Genomic DNA, 20,624 nt, shown 5'->3' on the forward strand with positions numbered 1-20,624 from the left:
CCCAAACGGCTACCTTACTATTACGGGCTCTCGTTATATCCCGGCTAGACTACTGTGTCAGCCTTCTCTCTGACCTCCCTTCCTCCTCTTTCGCCCCGCTCCGGTCTATTCTTCACTCCGCTGCCCGGCTCATCTTCCTGCAGAAACGATCTGGGCATGTCACTCCCCTTCTTAAACAACTCCAGTGGTTGCCTATCGACCTCCGCTCCAAACAAAAACTCCTCACTCTAGGCTTCAAGGCTCTCCATCACCTTGCCCCTTCCTACCTCTCCTCCCTTCTCTCTTTCTACCACCCACCCCGCACGCTTTGCTCCTCTGCCGCCCACCTCCTCACCGTCCCTCGGTCTCGCCTATCCCGCCGTCGACCCCTGGGTCACATCCTCCCGCGGTCCTGGAACGCCCTCCCTCCTCACCTCCGCCAAACTGATTCTCTTTCCCTCTTCAAAACCCTACTTAAAAATCACCTCCTCCAAGAGGCGTTCCCAGACTGAGCTCCTCTTCCCCCTCTACTCCCTCTGCCATCCCCCTTTACCTCTCCGCAGCTAAAGCCTCTTTTCCCCCCATCTCCTTCTGCTCCTCCACCTCTCCCTTCCCATCCCCACAGCACTGTACCCGTCCGCTCAACTGTATATATTTTCGTTACCCTATTTATTTTGTTAGTGAATTGTACATCGCCTTGATTCTATTTAGTTGCCATTGTTTTTACGAGATGTTCTTCCCCTTGACTCTGTTTATTGCCATTGTTCTTGTCTGTCCGTCTCCCCCGATTAGACTGTAAGCCCGTCAAACGGCAGGGACTGTCTCTATCTGTTGCCGACTTGTTCATCCCAAGTGCTTAGTACAGTGCTCTGCACATAGTAAGCGCTCAATAAATACTATTGAATGAATGAATACAAACTCAAGTGCAAGGGTGACCCAGAAGGGAGAGGGAGTAAGGGAAATGAAGACTTAATCAGGCAAGGCCTCGAGAAGAGATGTGATTTAACAATGCTTTGAAGTTGAGGGGGGGTAATTGTCTGTCAAACATGAAGGGGGAGAGATTTCAAGGCCAGAGGCAGGACATGGGCAAGGGTCAGCATCAAGATAGACGAGATCAAGGTACAGGGAGTAGTTTGTTATTAGAGAAATGGGTATGCTGGGTTGTAGTAGGAAATCAGTGAGGTAAGATAGGAGGGGGCAAGGTGATTGAGTGCTCTAAAACAATAGTGAGGAGTTTCTATTTGATGTGGAGGTGGTTGGGAAACCACTGGAGGTTCTTGAGGAGTGTGGAAATATGGACTAAATGGTTCTTTTTAGGAAAATGATCTGGACAGCAGAATGAAGTATGGACTGGAATGAGGAGAGAGAGGCAGCAGGGAGGTTAGTAAGGAGTCTGATGCAGCAGTCAAGGCAGGATAGGATAAGTGCATGGATCAATGCAATAGTAGTTTGAATAATATTATAATAATTACAATAATAATAATATCTAAGAGCTTACTTTATGCCAAGCACTGTACTAAGTGCTGGAGTAGATACAAATTATCAAGTCCCACATGGGGTTCACAGAATAAGAAGGAGGGAGAATAGGTATTGAATCCCTATTTTGCAGAAAAGGAAACTGAGGAACAGAGAAGTTAAGTGATCTGCCCAGGATCTCACAGCAGGTAAATGGAGGAGTCAGGATTAGAAGTCAAGGCCTCTAAATACCAGGCATGTGCTATTTCCACTAGAATAGACTTCTTATCAAATGATAGAGAAAAAAAGGTGGATTTTAGTGATGTCGTGGAGGTAGAAACTACAGGATTTGGTGACAGATTGAGTATGAGGGTTGAATAGTGAGATTAGTTGAGGATACAGCCAAGTTTACGGGCCTGTGAGAGAGAGAGGAAGGGGGTGCTGTATACAGTGATGGGAAGGATCAAGGGGAGGATAGGGTTTGGATGGGAAGATGAGGGGTTCTGGCTTAGACATATTAAGTTTAAGGTGTTGGTAGAACATCCAAATAGAGATGTCCTGCAGAGGAGGAGTAAGATCAGGGCTGCAGATGTATTTTGGGGATTCATCTACAGAGTGAAGGTAGTTGGAGCCATGGAATGAATTAATTCTGCAAAGGAGTGGGTGTAGATGGAGAATAGGAGACCCAGAACTGAGCCTTGAATGACTCCAAAGTTAGGGTGTAAGAGGCAGAGGAGGATCCTATGAAATAGACTGAGAATGAGTGACTAGAAAGATAGGAGAACCAGAAGAAGGCAGTGACGGTGAAGTCAAGTTTAAATAATCTTCCTAGGAGAAGGGGGATGGTCCACAATGTCAAAGGCAGCCAAGAGGTCGAGGAGGGTTATGATGAAGTAGAGGCTGTTGGATTTGGCAAGAAAGATCATTGGTGACCGTTAAGAGGGCAGTTTTCATGGAGTATAATTCTCAAAACAGAGGAGTTAAAAACGTTCTCTTCTTTTAGGTTGCTAAATCCTTAGACATGCTAGATGCTTACACTCTGTGGTTTCTATTTTTCTTTGGAACAAGCTATTTTCAGTATCATTACAAAGGTACCTGATTTTCTGGGTACAGTTTTCAGACTCGCAGTTGCGATTGCAAAATGGTGATCAATTAGAATTTGTCTTGCAATGTAGAGGTTGCATCTGTAAGAAAAGAGGTTGCATGGACTTTCGACCTGGAATGTGGCCATTCATTAAGTACTTGAAATGGACTGTTTTGGTATCATTTATAATTGATTGCTATCAACTCAGTTTTCAGTGTGTCCATTCCTACGATTTCAAACTATGTACTCAGAAAAATTTGTGAATAGAAAATGTATTTCAAATTGGAAAGATTGTGGAGGTTTTGTTCTTGATTTCCATCTTTAATTCTTAGGGAGTTTCAGAATTGTCCTTCATCTGAGAGTGTCAGAGTTACCCTTTGTGGTCTGAAGGTCATATAGAAGCAAAATACACTACAACCAAATCCTCCCTTTTGGTTGGAAAATCAGGCCTTTGGAAGGAGTCACTTTTTCTAATTGAAACTCATATTTGCCAATTAAAGCACTGAAGAATAAATGATGGTGATCAATGATGGTTTGGTGGTTATTAGGGCCCAAAGAGAGGGGAGTGAAAACAGGGTCTGACAGAAACAGCACCAGTAGTGATGGTAGTACAGCAGAGTGGCAAGGCACTGAAATTGAATAAGCTTACGACTCCACTGAGGAATCTGAACTGGATTGGGTGTATTCTGGAATCTGAGGTTCTTGGATAGATTGTTGGATTTCATTCATTCAATCATGTTTGTTGAGCACTTACTCTGTGCAGAGCATTGTACTAAGTGCTTGGAATGTACAATTTGGCAACAGATAGAGACAATCCCTGCCCAACAATGGGCTCACAGTCTAAAAGGGGGAGACAGACAGCAAAACAAGTAGTCAGGCATCAGGATCTTTTCCCTCCTCTTCTTGGTATGCTAGTCTTCTGGGTGGCTTCTGAAAATCTGGCCATGGTATGGTCAAACCCAGAATACTTTCAGCATAACCGACATTAGGGACCCAAACAGGGTCCTCACTGCCATGGAGAGATCTTGGGAAATAAAACTTCCCTGTTTTCCCAAGAATCCTCAGCCTTCCCCTGACTCCCAGAGTGTGCTATTTACAGGTGTGACACCCTTTTGCTGGTTAAAAATTGTTCATTGAACTATTTCTAACTCTTAGTTGGGAAATGTATGTAATGTTTTAAATCCAGTGAACAGTGTTTTCAGAAGACTGTTTGGCCTCTTGGTCTCAAAAGAGTGCATGTAAAAAAAATACACTGAACCATCTCCAGCATCCTTTCTTAGTTCCCTCTCATGAAATAATCAATTTTAGTAGCTTTGCTATGGAGTAAAAAAGTAAAATAATAATTTCCCTCATAATAGGTTAAAAATCCTCCTGCTCCTGAGCCGTATTTCTAAGAATGGCAATATTCCATTATAATTATAATTATGGTATTGTAAAGCTCCTTCTCTAGAGAAGCAGCTGGCTTAGCGGAAAGAGCACGGGCTTGGGAGTCAGAGGTTGTGGGTTCTAATCCTGGCTCCCCTGATTGTCAGTTCTGTGACTTTGGGCAAGTCACTTAACTTCTCTGTGCCTCAGTTACCACATCTATAAAATGGGGATTAAGACTGTGAGTCCCACATGGAACAACCTGATTACCTTGTATCTACCCCAGTACTTAGAACAGTGCTAGGCACATAGTAAGCACTTAACAAATATCATAATTATTATCATTATTATTGTAAGTGACTTATGGGCAGGGAATGTGTCTAACAACTCTTTGATACTGTACTCTTCTAAATGGTTAGTACAGTGCTCTGCATATTGAAACACTCAAATAACATTGATTGATTTTGTTAAGTACTTATTATGTGAGAAGCTCTGAACTAAGTACTGGGGTGGATAGATGGTAATCAGGTTGGGCATAGTCCCTCTCCCACATGGGGCTCATAGTCTTGGTAGGAGGGAGTAAGATTTGTTTTTTTTAAATAATAATAATTGCGTTATTTGTTAAGCACTTACTATATGCCAAACAGTGTACTCAGCACTGGGTGGATATAAGCAAATTAGGTTGGACACAGTCTCTGTCCCACTTGGGGCTCACAGTCTTAATCCCCATTTTACAGATGAGGTAACTGAGGCACAGAGAAGTTAAGTAACTTGCCTAAGTATATACAGCAGACAAGTGGTATAGTGAGATTAGCACTCATGACCTTCTGACTCACTGTCCTCTATGCCATGGTTGAATTTGACCTGTTTGTTTCTGACAGCAGCAAACAGGAAAAGTTAGTTTCATTAATACTTTAAAGGATGACTTGAGGAACAATCCTTATCATTTTGACTAGGTATGAAAGTACTCAGTTGAATCATTTGGGTTTTGTGTTGTGTGAAGTGTTAATTATACAACTTAATGCATGCTTGGCCTCATTTAATGTATTTGTTCATTATCCTTCTCATTTCCATCTCTTTCACCAGATAGCATCTTATTTTAAAAGGATAACCATAACAAGAACTATAGTTAATTTATCAAATTGTTGGCTGAAATAAGTTACTTCTCACTCCCTTAATATATTTTTGGTGACTCTAATTCAAATTATAGGGCAGTTTTTCAAATACTATATGCAGTAATAGTTGATATCCTGAAATGTTTTGCAGTATTTTTGTCCCATACTGACCATTCTTCTTCAAGCAGATTCTGAAATAATGAGTGGGTCTATTGTTATATAACTTGAACCTTATTTAGGTATGCCTGTCCCAGGACTAAATACCTTTCTAGTTCACCTCCTCCCATCTGTAGAAACTTCATTTTCCCCTCTTTGTCTCCATTAGATTATCTTCTGTGTCAATTTTATCTCCTAATTTTATCTTGAATCATGGCTCAGGGAAGAAAAGGAGAAGATGGCAAAAACGGGCTCTAGCAGAAGCAGCAGTGGTGGTGATGTCACTACAGTTGAGTGGCAAAGCCATCTAGGACATTAAATTTATGGCTGGAACTACCTACTCCTCGTGCTTAGCAATGCCAAGAATAGAACTGCACTTTGCAAAATAGGGTAACTCCTATTCCCCAAAGTGGTTGCACTGAGCCTCCTTAAACCTAAAATGGACATCCTTGGATTAGAAAGTGTTTGCTAATTCTCTATTGGTTGTTTCACAGACTGCAAAGAAATATAATCTGTTCCTGAAGCGGCGTCTCATGGTAAACCAGTGCTGAATGCTATTGCTAGTGATTTGGATGGCTGCAGGCTCAGATAACCTGCTTCACTGTGTGGCATCTCTAACTCGGCCTTCTCCAACTCAGATGAATACTTTTTTTTCTTTAGTGATTCTTTCTCCCGTTTCCTAGTTCTCAAGCTACTTTAGTGATCAGGGGAAGCAGTGCAGTTGCTCATATTATAATCCTATCCAGAGGGAGTATGTACAGCTTCCTTTCCCAACTTTTAAATGTTTAGAATTATTATCATTAATAACAGTAGTAATAATAATAATGCTACTTGTTATGTGCTTACTATGTGTCAAGCACTCTTCTAAATGATGCGGTAGATGTGAGTTAGGTTGGACACAGTCCCTGTCCCACCCGAAGCTCACACTCTTAATTCCCATTTCACAGTTGAGGTAACTCAGGCACAGAGAAGTTAAGTGACTTGCCCAAGGTCACTCAGCAGATATGTGGTGGAGCCAGGATTAGGACCCAGGTCCTTCTGACTCCAAAGCCCATACACTATTCACTAAGCCATGCTGCTTCTCAGAATTGTAGCTCTTCTGTGATATGTATGGGAGAAAAAAGAACAGTAGCACAAATTTTGTATCTTTAATGCAGCCCCTTTATAAGACACAATGAACACCTTCCCAATTGACCTCAAAAGTATTGTGTTCCCTTTTTACCAAACAGAAACCACACATGATGCATAGATCACAAAGGTGGTCTTAGTCCTTTACTGGCATTCGCCTTTCCATATTGCTGATAGTTTCGGTTTCATTTGGCTCTCTTTAATCTTGTTCCTCTGCCCAAAATATTAGAAAAATAATTGAGGAAATTATATTTTGATAAGAATGTATCAGTCTCTAAACCTTCCGAGCATTATAAAAAAGTATACCTTGTCATCTTATTTAATGATTGAATCGTTGGTATTTAGTGTCCTCCTAGTTGCACTACAGTGATATACTGTACTAAGCACCTGAGAAAGTACACCTCAGTCCCTGGACTCAGGGGACCTACAGTCTAATGAAGGAGGCAGGTAGAAATAAATAGTTTACACATAGAGCAGGAGGAAGAACAAGGAAATAATTGGTAGTGTATAGAATGAAATAACTGAATATGCAGGTATACATCATCATCATCATCAATGGTATTTATTGAATACTTACTGTGTACATAGCGCTATACTAAGTACTTGGGAGAGTACAACAAATTTATTTGTTGTAACACGCCTAGTGTTCCCTGCCCACAATGAGTTAATAGACTAGAGGGGGCGACAGACATTAATATAAATGAATCATTTATAATATACTATATACATAAGTGCTGTGGGGTTGAGGGTGGTATAAATACCAAATTTCCAGAGCTCACAGATCCAAGAGCATAGATGATGAAAAAGGGAGAGGGAGCTGGGGAAAAGAGGGCTTAGCCAGGGAAGACAGATACATACTAAATGCTTTTACAACTCTCTGTGATACTTAGTCTGGTACTTTGCCTCTATTATCTACTCAGGATTAATGTCATATTTATTGATCGCTTGCTATGTGTAGAGTACTATACCAAGCACTTGGGCAAGTACAGTATAACATAGTTGGTAAACATGTTTCCTTCCTATAATGAACTTACAGTCTAGAGGAAGAACTATTACCAGATTGGCTGCAACTCTATTCTTTTCTGTTCTCATTGTACCACATAAAATAGATCTCTCTGCATTTAAGTTTTTATTAAAATCTAAAAAGCAAGAAAATCTTTGATAATTCTTTTTCTTCTTGAGCTAGGTATTCTTCTAGACTGTAAGCTCTTTGTGGTCAGAGAACATGTCTACTAACTCTGTTATGTTGTACCCTCCCAAGCACTCAATATTATGCTCTGCAGACAGTAAGCACCCAGTAAATACAATTTATTGCTGTGTCCTCTCTGACTGATTTCTAGATTTAATGTACCTTGTATCCATCAAAACTAGATTTTACAGTCAGTATTTAAGTAGTAGTCATATTACATGAGCCTTTGTTTAAAATCTGTTGAGATGATCTAAATAGACTCGGTCCCTGTACCACAAGTATATACGATCTAAGATGAAGAGAAAGCAGAGGCTCTGGTATATATGTAAGATAAGTATTTGTATTCAAGCAAAGGAGTAAGTGCACCTGGTCTCACATTTGAAATTAAAATATCCAAACCAAAATATTTTCCTAATGTACTTCAATCATTTACCTCACTCAGTTTGCATCCACCCCAACTCGGTTGGCTGGAGTTTGAATTGGAGGCCCATCAGTTTTTAATTATGAGTAATCCTGAACCTGCCCCTTCATGTTACATGGCTTTTGGTTGCTTAACTAATTTACTGATGCCCATGATGTAATCTTCATTAAAAAGCAGAGGAGAGGTTGCAAAAGGTTCCAACTATATCAGCAAAAGATTAAGCTAGATTCAGAAACCATGCCCCCATCTGATCAGGGTGTGAATATAGCAGTCACAAATAATAGTGCAGAAAGATAATAATTTGCTCCTGATTTTCCCTTCCAGCCTTCAGATGTTAGACATAAAAAATTGCCTTTCTCCAGTAATTTTTCTATGTGGCAAGAGTTGTAATTGGCAGCAGTTCCTTATCTTCATAGTATAGGTGCAGAGGGATGAGGTGAAATAATATCCTTATCTCAAAAAGGGAGATATTTTCCACTTTAATACAAAATGCACCCAGTAACTGGATGGGAAAATGTCCCCAAGTCTCCTGATGTCTTCATTCAGTCTTGTTCCTAAAAGTATTTTAGGCACATGTTTTCAGTGAAAGATCCCCCTGAATTGTCCTCCTGTGGCTTCACTTAAGGGGCCTCAACCCACATGGAGAATGAGGTGGGTGAGGATTAGCCTTGATTTACTAGTCTCCCATTTGTCGTAAATAACTACATGTTCATAGGCATTGACCAACACACTCAAATGAAGTCATTCATTCATTCAGTAGTATTTATTGAGCACTTACTATGTGCAGAGCACTGTACTAAGCGCTTGGAATGTACAATTCGGCAACAGATAAAGACATTCCCTACCCAATGACGGGATTACAGTCTAATCGGGGGGAGACATATGAACAGTTCTTTGTTAGAACTGTGCAGAAGGTCTCACCGAAGAAAGTATTTTTACACTGCCTCTTCAATAAGAGCAGTGATAATGATGGTATTTGTTAAATGCTTACTATATGCCAAGCACTGTTCTAAGCACTGGGGTAGATACAAGGTAATCAGATTGTTCCACATGGGGCTCGCAGAGAAGCAGCGTGACTCAGTGAAAAGAGCACAGGCTTGGAAGTCATAGGTCATAGGTTCTAATCCCAGCTCCGCCACTTGTCAGATCTGTGACTTTGGGCAAGACACTTCACTTCTCTATGACCCAATTACCTCATCTGGAAAATGGGGATTAAGACTGTAGGTAGGAAAGCTTGACTCTAGAATCAGACAGAAAAATAGATTTCTAGAGGCCTTTGTTCTTATATTATGGAAGTGTCATGAAGTCTCCATATATTGTTCTTCCAAAATCACCTTAATCATCATCTATATTGCAAGTCATGCAGCTGTTAAAGCATGGAAACATTCAAAACATTCAGCAATGTGTAACAAAATGAGCTTTGAGTGTGAGTCACATCCAACATTTTGGGTTGCTCCAAATAAAAATGGGGAAGTGACAAATTTGTTTAATGAGAAATAAATCTTTTTTTGGGGGGGGGAAGCCACTTTGTAGTGCACTTCTTGGTATTTTATGAAGGAAATAGCCAGCTATACCACAGATAGAACTTGCTCCATTTGTCCCTGTTTTCTAATTAAAGCACCAAGCACATAAACATAGCTCAGTATATATCCTTCTTCATTCTGGGTAACTCCTGGTGAAGTGAGCCGTGCTTCAAAAGAGTGCATGGGCCTTCTTTGTAATTAGAAATGCTGATGACCGCCTGCTTTCCAAATTTTCCTTTGTTTAAAAATATATATTTTTAAATAAAGACTGCCAGTGAAGTGATAGTCAAAGACTAATCACTAACTTTACAATGAAACAGTCCAGTGTTCAAACAAGAATATCATGACAAAGAAAAGATGAAAATGTTGTGTCCTCTACTATGAAATTACATAGCAATTAGTACATTTATAAGGAAACTAATGAGCAGCTCTTTGATTCTGCATTTCAGCATATATAGCATCGGGTTTTGTATGCATGCAAGCCTCCCTCTAACCCCCATCCCAATTTCTCAGTATTTGATGCATAACCACTAATGAGAGGGTTTTTATTTGCAGAAAACCAACAAAAATCAATTTTGTTTTCCATCGCTAAATACCACGGAGAGTCTACTCTTGGGATGATTGTCTTGGATTGCATTCCAACTCTGAAACCAAATTCCTCCCAAATATGAGAAAACCACTTTCATTTTTTTGCCATTTCAGTTTAGTTTATAGAGCTGGACAGTTAAATTCACATCTTTGGTCTTTTCCACAGTTTGACAAACGTCATCAAAGCAAGGATTCTGTTTTCTTCAGGGATGGAACCCGACGCATAGACTTTGTACTTTCTTATGTTGATGATCCAAAACAGGAAGGGGAGAAAAAGGTGGTAAGTAAATTAGAGCTATTATGATTGGAAATTGAAACAAAATGGATCTTTTCAGATGTTAACCCAAAAGCTCCTATGCTTAACCATATTTCAGCTCACTTTTCTTATTTAAAATGGCTCACTGATACACATTTTATACGTAGAGCATCTCATTTTACGTATTTTGTCGGAAAAATGTTCCACCTCTATTTTCCTACACAATTACTAAAAATGTCTGCTAGTCCTTTTATCACTCAAACTAGAATGTATTACATCTAAAGTGTGGATAAGAGTTGCAGCTTGTCAAACACATATGTAAATGCTGTGCATATAATGCTGAATGGCCTAGAGTTACTACCACAGAAATACAGTAAAATAATTTCTAATTCAAATTATCGTCATAGATTTGCACCAGTACTATAACAGTAAGCTTCTCTGTCTCTCTTGTCCCACATTGTGGCGCATCCCTAGCCACCCTGTTAAACGCAATTTGGCTTGGAATTGGCTGTAGCCCCAGTGTCAAAATGCATAATTGGATAGGAAGGAAAAAGCAGAGTGATCTTCATTATGGAAGGAAATGCTTAATCTTTCCTGGTTCTTTTGGTATCATTCTGAAGTGGGAAACCAAATTAGTAGTAATAGTATTTGTATTCCATTTTGTGCAGTGCACTTTACTAAGTCCTTGGGAAGTACAAAACAAAGAAATGACACTTTCTGCTTAAAAAGAGCTTACAGTCTAAGTGGAGAGATAGTCATAAAAATATCTACACATAGAGTAATCAAAACGAATGAATAAATACATTCAGCAGGGCTGAGGATGGGTATAAGCAAATTCATAAATATTAGACACAGCTATGGGTAATATACACTTAGGGCTCTGGGAATTCTTCAGGGAAGACTTATTGGAAGAGGGTGGGCTTCAAATGTGGGGGGATTTGGGGAGGGAGAATGGTAGTTCCAATGTGGGAATCAGCATGAGCAAGAAAGAGAATGGAAATTGGGAAGTTGAGTGAAGCACAGCTAGGTTAGATTGAGATGAACAATAAAGAGAGAATTAGGAAGCAGAAGGTGAACAGAGCAGATAGATAGGAGGGATAAGTTGGCGAAGATCTCACTGTCACAGATTATGGGGAGTTTTTGTTTGATGCAGAGGACCAAGAAGCCAGGGGTGGGAGAGCGTGTTGAGGAGAGATGTGGGCCAAGCAGTGCTTCCAGGAGTTGCTCTCCGCAGTGTTTGGTATAGAGTCGAGTCTGCAGAGACTGAAGGTAGGGAGACCATCAAAGAGCTGATACAGTAGCCTAGGTATGATATAACCAGAGTTTGTATTGGGGTTGTTGTTGTTGTTGTAGTTGAAAAGGTGGGGGTGTATCTGGGAGATGTTGTATAAGATTAGATAAATGTGTTTATCATTCTTCTTTAGTATCATCTCATACTGGTCAGGGCATTAATAAGCTATTTATGGATTCTGGTGGTCACAACTAGGGAATCTTCTGCTTCTTGGATCATGTAAAATTTTGCAGTGAATAAGATATCAGTCCCGCTGCATTTTGGAAAAGAGAGTGTTCTGCTCTTGAAAGAGAATAGTGGAGAACTGACTGTCACACCTAATTACAACTCTGTATTCACCCTTATAACTCTAACACTAAATAAGTAGAGTTCAAATACTCATAATACCCCAGAGCAAATAAAGCTTAACCTTCTGTTGTATATCAGCAAGTGAAATAATTTTAATTTTAGCACAGCCATTCAATGAAAACAAAATTCATTGTTCATTTATTATGAACAGGAGGTCAGGATTTGTAATAAGTACATGCTGGTGAGGTACAACACTCTTTTGTGTTCTACTTGGCTTGTGTTACATTGATATGTGTTTTCATAGCCATGGCCTTTTGTAAAACACTTTAAAATGAACATGAATGCAATATTTATCCTTTAGAAAGAGAAATGGATTTTGGATCTTTCAAGACTGACAGGTTTCAGTGCACTGGCTAATGTGAACTCTGCTTTTATGAGGAATGACAGGTCTGGGAAAGAATAAATGAAGTATAACCTTTGATGATACATTTTTATTCCAGGCAATTGCTAAGAAGGATAACAGCATTTGCTTTCTATTCTGTGTGCTTGGAATTGAATTTGAAGTCTTTGCTACCCAGCAACAGCATGTTAAATTAGCTGAATCTATTTACCTATGTAGTTCTGTTGATCTTTAGGATTGATATGTCCTTCCTTATTCTCTGTTTCCTCCTAAAGTTGATGTGGTAGACAGGAAGCCTCCTAAACTAAAGAATTGCACTTTGAGTTTTTTGATTCTTAAGCCAATTACTTGCTGTTTTCTGCATTTACAGAAAAAAATGATTCCTCTAGGCACCCAGCCTGAATCCATAACTCACTATGAAAGCAGCTTGTTTATTACCTTTGGCTTTATTACAAAAGCCTTTTTTTCTTAGTCAAATTGAACAGGCTTATGAACAAGTAGTATCCAAATTAGAAAGTCTTTTTCCTGCAGTTCCTTGTATTTTCCAGGAATTTAATACATGGTTGGAGGAATTAAGGTACGAGCACCAGTGTAAGAATGAATTCTAGCTTAGTAACATATGCAAAATTGTGACTGTTAATCATGAGTGAAATTCAAAGCCAGTCAAAATGTTAACTGTCCATTAAGGCAGATACAAGAAAAGCATTGTGCTCAATTTTGGCATTGCCTCATTTTTATCTGCCTTCACAGTTGATATTTATTCTAAGAATTGCATTTTTCTGCAGTGAAAAGTTGCTGGATATATCCTGGAGAGAGTGAGTGAAATTTGCCAAAGACTAATAGGGAAACTAATACGAGAGCCAAAAGTCAACTGAATTATCTAAGGACTTATACTGTACTCAAGTACCATCTTCTTTCCAGGCCTGCCCAATGCCATTAACTGATCTTCCAGCTGAGAATACTCTATTTACTTTAGGAATATTCTTCCCATTTTCCTAGGATGTTAATGTAGCAAAAACTCTTAACTTCCCATTTCCTAAACATCCATGCACAATTTTAACTCCTAAGAGAAGATAAGAAACAAATTGTCTGCAGTCTTAAATTTGAATTTCCATTAACTGAGTACAGATTATTTCTGCTCTTCACTGAATATAAAAATAAATGGATGTTCTCCCTTCCCTCTCCTACCAACTCAATCCTGGACATCTACAGTGATTGAATAAGCCAATACATTTGGAATTAGGGCTCTTCAAGAGTGGAGCTGAGCCCTCCTTTCCCATTCCCACTTTAAAACCAGAAAGGGTAAAGAGTGAAAATATTGCTATTGAGGGAATGAGGTGAGCATGCTTTCACTGTAGCACCAGAGTAAAAATCTTTCTTCCCTCCCGTGAAAATATTTGGTCCTAGAGAAACCCACAGCCTGAAGATTTTATCAACTTTTGGACTAAGGAAGTGAGGTTATTAATACAATGACAGACTGGTCATTTTAGAGTGATTGTTTGGATCTTTTTAGGAAAGAAGAAGAGAATTTGAAAAAAACCTTTTAAAGGCTGGCCTGGAGTTGGAAACTGAAGACAAAAAGGTAACATTGTGGTTACCAATCTGTATATTAGGCAGCAGACATAAAATACTGGATTGGGTTGCTATCTTCACAGGGGTTTTTTGGTTTTGTTTTGTTTTTGATGAATGGGTCTTCAGTGCTGCCTTACACCCATTTTTTTTTCCTTGAATCTGGTGAACATGGAAATGGAAGTGCTCCACTGTGGGTGCCAATTTCTCATGTCATCAGCATTGTGAGCTCATGGAGTTCTCAATGGGAAAGGGGAAGGTTTCTAATGCTGAGAAATTACGTTAATCTTCCTATAGCAGTTTGAAAATGTTCATTACTCATGAATTACTGGAGCTGATGAAATGGCAACTTAACATTTTCTTTAAGGCTGCTAGTTAATCCAACAAAGCACTATCACTGCATTTAAGTCCATATTTTGAGGTTTTGTAAGCACAAAAACTTTCATTTTAGCATGATCACATGACAAAGGAAAGGGTTGTTTCCAAATTTCAGTTTTCAGGGTAACATTGACTCTAGTGAAAACAGACATTTTCTTTAATAATTCCATTCAATTAAATCATGTTTTCAGTGCCCACTGTGCACATAGCACTGGACTCATTTTTGGTGGTTTTGCCTGGATTGTCTTTCTCCCTTTCCTCTCCCCTTTATATAACAATAAATTGAGCAGGAAATATATGTTTACCTTGCATGCTTTAAAATAAGCCTTTTGGTTTCATTTCCATACCTCAATTGCCAATTAGCTGATCAACTCAAACTCTTCTCGGACAGGATTCCGAAGATGGCAAAACGTATTTTGTCAAGATCCATGCCCCCTGGGAGGTACTGGCCACCTATGCTGAGGTGTTGAATATTAAAATGCCTATTCGAGAGAGCGATCTCCCTCCTACCAAGGACAACCTCCTGGAATGTATCTCCGAGCCCTTTCGGCTTCCAGAGAAAATCATGCATCCTGAAGTTGATTACTTCACGGCCCCATTCAGCAAACAGAAGCAAGAACTCTTCATCATTGAAGATGAAAATAGTTTCTTTCTGCCCTCAACAAGGAACAGAATTGTAAGTAGACCAACACTTAACCTGATTCCTAAAAAATCAGAATCTTCCTCTCTATGAAGCAGTGCAGCCTAGTGGAAAAATCATGGGCTTAGGAGTCAGGAGGCTTGGGTTCTAATACTGGTTTTGCCTCTTGCTTGTTATGTGAACTGGGACACTTTCCTGCAGTCAGTTTCCTCCCTGAACATCAATTTCCTCATCTGCTAAAAGGGGATACTACACCTGTCTTTTCTCCTTAGACTGAAAGCCCCATATGGGATGGGGACTGTGTCTGATCTGAGTGTATCATATCTAGCCAGGTGCTTAGTACAGTGTTTGGCGCATAGTTGGCACTTAAATATTACTGTTATTATTAAATTGTTTATGTGTGTGCCTCAAAGAGGGACTAATCTAAATGCTTCAAGCCCCAAACCAAGCTTTTTCCTCCATTATCTGGGTATATCAGGCAAATTCAGGATAATTATGGCAAGATAATTTACTTAAGTGCTTAGTAGAGTGCTGCACACAGTAAATGCTCAATAAATATGATAGGTTGATAATTTTTTCAAGAGAAAATTTGAGATCTATATAGATTTTGGCTACACTAGTTTCACATTTCGCATAGGTAGTTAGCAATCAATCATATTTGAGCACTTCCTGTGTGCAGAGCACTGTACTAAGTGCTTGGGAGAGTACAATATAATAGAATTGGTAGATGCGTTAGCAGTGAGTCAATCAGTTACTAATTGAATGTACACACAATACATAGAACAGTAATAGGCATCTATTCACTCAAGTTGTTGCATTATTTCTGGATATCTTGTGAAGAAAAAGTCCTGATCTTTGTAGATCTTTGATCTGAATTCACTAAAATGGGCAGTATTTGAAACACTTAATCTGAGGGTGAACTGTTTGGAGGTTCTTATTCTGCTTTTGCAGCTCTTTACACGTCCCTCCAGTTAAAATTTTACCCTCATTCTCAAGCATCATGATAGTCACAGTTCTTATTCTAGCAGAGATCAAGATACAGCTTCTTATGAAGCTTGCACACAGACCCTTGAGACTCTTTCCTGGTCTTCCTTGAGAGACAGTGAGATATTAAGCTACTTCCCCTGTAGATAGCTGCCTCTCCCTCCAGGGAGCTGGTGATTTCATCACCTGTTTCCTGGGTCAACGCACTTTCCTCTGGCTTGCCAAAAAAGCTCTTTAAACAGTGATAACATTTAGACTCCCATTCAGGGACTGAAGACAAAGTAATGTTTGCAGCTTATCGGAATCCAGAGAAATCAATATCTGTAGATTAAGTGTTCATTTGAGAGCAAGAATTAAAAATCCCTTTTAATATTTAAAAATGCCTTGATGGTGACCAGGAAATGGGAGCTACAGCAACTATTATCAAACAGCAAGAGCAAGAAAAGATATTAGCCAGTACCTTTAGCAACTCCTCTGATTGCCAATCCACAAGTGATTCCAGTGGTATTTGGGTACCAGCCCAGAGCAGATCACAGTTATCCAACATCAAGCGACTTTTAAGTGACTAGAGCTGAGTTTGTTGCCTGGGTTCCCCGACAGACCCTTGTCTCCCTGAGGGACTACCCTGTAGAAAGAGCCACACTTGGATACACATTTTCTCTCCACGTGGTTTGTGTGTGCACCGTGATGGTGGTCACTTTCTCTCCACCCACATGGTCTTCTGTGCAGGCTTGGTATGCACTTATGGGTTAACTGTTCACTTGTCGTAACCCTCTGAGTCTCTCAATGGAAAAATCATCATCTTTACTGCTGCCTATGCCAAGTCGCTATGATGAGGACACAGATCAGTTTACAGACACTAGATCTACTTTTTGCCCCAAACTTGCAAAATGGGCTTTTGGAGTAGCTGAGTAACTTGATTGACCCTCTCTACTTGAATTCTTGAGTCCTATTATATTTATTCTTGGTAACCAATAGCTTTATTCTCCCTAATGACCTCATAAATTTCTATGAGGTTTCCCTAATACTGTACACACAATCTGCTGTTATCTTGGAGGGCTGGAAATGGGGAACCTCCCTCAGGGACTAGTTGATGTTCACCCTTACATTCCAAAACACTGAAAAACCACTTATTTGTGAAAGATAGAGTATTTGCTGGCTGTTGGTTGTTGTATACTAACTTTTTACGTATCACCTCAAAATCAGACAGACTGAAACCCCAGCAGGTCCTACCTCTGCTGTAGACCATTTAGATGATAGCTCTATCTCTCCCAGGTAGAGTTATTCCAAGATCACAATTCTACCTTCATGGGGAAATACTTCTTTTGAAAACTGTATTTTTGGCTTAAATCTTCTGGAAATAAACCTGTAGTTAAGTTTCCTTTTAATTTAGTGGGGCTAAATGGGGATGTGGAAATATTTCTGGAGCCACCTGGACATCAAGTTCATCCACTGAAGTGATGAGGTCTATTTCAAGTGTTTTCACCCATGATCTTCTTCCTTGCTGTGGTCTAGAGTCCAGGTGTCTAACCTAATTGCTGCTGCTACTCTGGGGTACTCTAGATCTTCTGGAACTAGAGTGTGCCAACCCATTTGGGTAAGCCCCCCGTCATCTCACTTCTACCTTGGGAGTCAGAGGTCGTGGGTTCTAATCCCGGCTCCGCCACTTGTCTGCTGTGTGACCTTGGACAAGTCACTTAACTTCTCTGTGCCTCAGTTACCTCATCTGTAAAAATGGGGATAAAAAAAGTGATCCCTCCATGTGACAATCTGATTACCCTGTATCTATCCCAGTGCTTAGAACAGTGCTCAGCACATAGTAAGCACTTAACAAATACCTTAAAAAAAATCCTTCAGGTTTTTATCTCTTCTTTCCTACTGAAATGAAACAAAAAAGTCATGCAGTAATGATAATAATGATAATTATGGTACTTGTTAAGGGCTTACTATGTTCCTAGCACTGTTCTAAATGCTGGGGTAGATAAAAGTTAATTGGGTTGAATAGAGTTCATGTCCCACATGGGGCTTGCACTCATCCCCATTTTACAGATGAGGTAACTGAAGCGCAGAGAAGTTAAATGACTTGCCCAAGGTCACACAGCAGACACGTGGTACAGCCAGGTCCTTCCGAATCCCAAACCCATGCTCTATACACAGTGAGTTCTAATCCTGGATCCACCACTTGTCAGCTGTGTAACTTTGGGCAAGTCACTTAACTTCTCTGTGCCTCAGTTCCCTCATCTGTAAAATGGGATTAAGACTGTGATCCCCACTTGGGACAACCTGATAACCTTGTATCCACCCCCAGAGCTTAAAACAGCAAAGCACATAGTAAGCTCTTAACAAATACCATTATTATTATTACTACCAGAGTTTCTTTGATTTACACACCCTTTCCAAACTGTCCAGCAAAACTGTCACAAAGGGGATACATTCCATGTGTAACAGGGCCTCTGCCTCATAGACCTTGAAAAAAGGAGAAAATAGTAATAATGATAATAATAATAATAATCGTGGCATTTGTTAAGTGCTTTCTTTGCACCAGACCCTGTACTAAGTGCTGGAGTAGATACCAAGCAAATTAAGTTGGACCCAGCCCCTGTCCCAGATGGGGCTCACAGTCTAAATCCCCATTTTACAGGTGAGGTAACTGAGGCATGAGGTAACTGAGGCATAGAGAAGTGAAGTGACTTGCCTAAGGACACACAGCAGACAAGTGACAGAGATGGGATTAGAACCAGATTCTTCTGACTCCTAGACTCATGGTTTTTCCACAAGGCCATGCTGCTTTTCTAAAGGAAACCATCTGTATGGGATGGAAACATGCCACTAGTGTGAAAACTTCAATTTCACCAAAAAGGTATTTTAAATCTCACCCAGCAACAATTCCTGTACCTCCTTGCAAAATGATCAGATTACAGTGAGTCAGAGGGGCAAAGTGCCAACCACTGACTCACTTTCCATTCCCCTGGAAATCTCCCAGGAACTGTTGAAGTGACACCTAATGAAATCACAGCCCCATTACTGTCTCTGGAGAAAACTGCCCCACCATTCTTGGCGAGACAGAAAGCTTCACAATCTACAACACCCATCTGATCCTGGAAAAACCCAGTGTACAAAGATCCTTCGTGCATTGCAGAGTTGCATACCACTGTACCACCAGCCTAGACTGACTGAGGGTGAGCAATGTAGAAAATGCCCCTAGGAAATTTTTACAGAAAACAGTTGGGAGCCTATTTTGAAACAGTAAATAAAGAGGTGGCATGGGTCAACAGAGTAAATGGCCAGCCATTTACAGGAGCTGTGACTCAGTGACCTGAAATTAAGTCATTTCATTATTTGTGAAATAAATATCATACTAATAGCACCGTGTTAATGTGAGGACTGAGTCATGAATAAATGGAGTAAGGGGAATTTTCAGGGAGAGTATAAAAATAATCAACTGATTTCTATCTCTTAGGTTTACTATATTCTATCACGGTGCCCTTATGGTACAGAAGAAGGAAAGAAGAAGTTTGGGATTAAAAGACTGTTGTCCAATGGTACCTACACTGCTGCTTATCCACTCCATGATGTAAGTACACATTTGGCCTGAAGCCATTCCCAGCAGAATGTTCTCAAGACAATTCAAATCAAGATTCAGAGTAACATAAAATTGGAAGGAGAAGGGGAACCCCAAATTTGACATTTTTTATGAATAATCAATAGTCTTCATTCATTCAATTGTATTTATTGAGCACTTACTGTATGCAGAGCACTGTACTGAGCAGTTGGAAGAGTACAATATAATAGAGTTGGTAAACATGTTCTCTGCCCATAATGAGCTTATAGTCTAGAGGACTTGAAACCTTTGATGATGAAACATTGCAGGTTTCAGTCTTGAAGGTTAGCATAAATATTCAACTAGTTATTTTCCTATTGCCCTCACCTGTTACCAAAACAAGGAAATGTTTTTCCCCAATATGGCTAAGTCAATATTGATCTGATTAGGAAAAGTTAGAGATAGGTAGATGAAACTGTGAAACAGATATTTCCATAGTGTGGTCCTGGAAATTAACGTAAAGAAATGATTTGCCAGGATCATGAGATACTCAGTGGAACATTTTTTCCAGTTGTTTTTAATATGGATGCATTCCCATTACCACAATTTATGGGAACAGCATTCCTGAACACAAATACTTCTCTATTAGAATGAACTTCTTAGAGTCTGTTTAGTCAGCATGCCTACTTTAAATTCTTTCCGTATTCTTCAAAAGGCTACGATGATGCTTTCCCTTTGCAATAAATTACTTCATTACTTTAGGAGAAACAAATTATATTGAATAAGTTGTCTTCAGTCACCTACTAAGAGGAAGATTTTGTGACTGCATAGACCCCTCCGGTGTGGTTAGTGCTGTTTTAATTCTATTTTAGTTGATACTTGGCCCATAAGGACAAATATGGTCTTTTTCCACACCAGCAAGTTGAAACTAAAAGTAAAGAGAAATCAGGGAATTTTGAAGCCTTCCACATTTTTCTGAAAGATTTTCTGAAATTGGGGGCTAGATTGGAGCATCCGAAAAAAGCTCATGGTCACATTTAAGGTACTTTTGGAATATTTTGTATATTTTATGTTTTCTAGAGTGATGCTGCTCAGTTGAAGTGCTTAGTATAGTGCTGTGCCCACAGCAGTTGCTCAGTAAATGCCATCGATTGATTGATGTGGTTAGGGAAGGTGTATATTTAAATGATCAGAGGAGCCATCCACTGAGTAGAAAAGATCTAAAATGATCATCATAAATGCCATTGAGTGCTTACTGTGTGCAGAGCACTGTA

General features: G+C 39.7%; 1 protein-coding gene across 6 annotated transcripts in view; it reads left to right on the top strand.

The window, feature by feature from the left end:
• Positions 1 to 20,624, top strand: part of ANO5 (anoctamin 5) — a 94,352-nt gene that overhangs the window by 43,901 nt on the left and 29,827 nt on the right. For 4 of the 6 annotated variants that reach the window (XM_029061212.2, XM_029061215.2, XM_029061214.2 and 1 more), the window contains 5 exons: positions 5,649 to 5,690; positions 10,170 to 10,283; positions 13,752 to 13,820; positions 14,577 to 14,861; positions 19,270 to 19,383. In XM_029061212.2, coding sequence (XP_028917045.1) covers positions 5,649 to 5,690; positions 10,170 to 10,283; positions 13,752 to 13,820; positions 14,577 to 14,861; positions 19,270 to 19,383 — 624 coding nt within the window. The remainder of the gene's footprint in view (positions 1 to 5,648; positions 5,691 to 10,169; positions 10,284 to 13,751; positions 13,821 to 14,576; positions 14,862 to 19,269; positions 19,384 to 20,624) is intronic. The other 2 variants (XM_029061213.2, XM_029061216.2) reach the window with 1 other exon arrangement.

This window comes from Ornithorhynchus anatinus, chromosome 3 (genome assembly GCF_004115215.2).
Source record: "Ornithorhynchus anatinus isolate Pmale09 chromosome 3, mOrnAna1.pri.v4, whole genome shotgun sequence".
NCBI lineage: Eukaryota > Metazoa > Chordata > Mammalia > Monotremata > Ornithorhynchidae > Ornithorhynchus > Ornithorhynchus anatinus.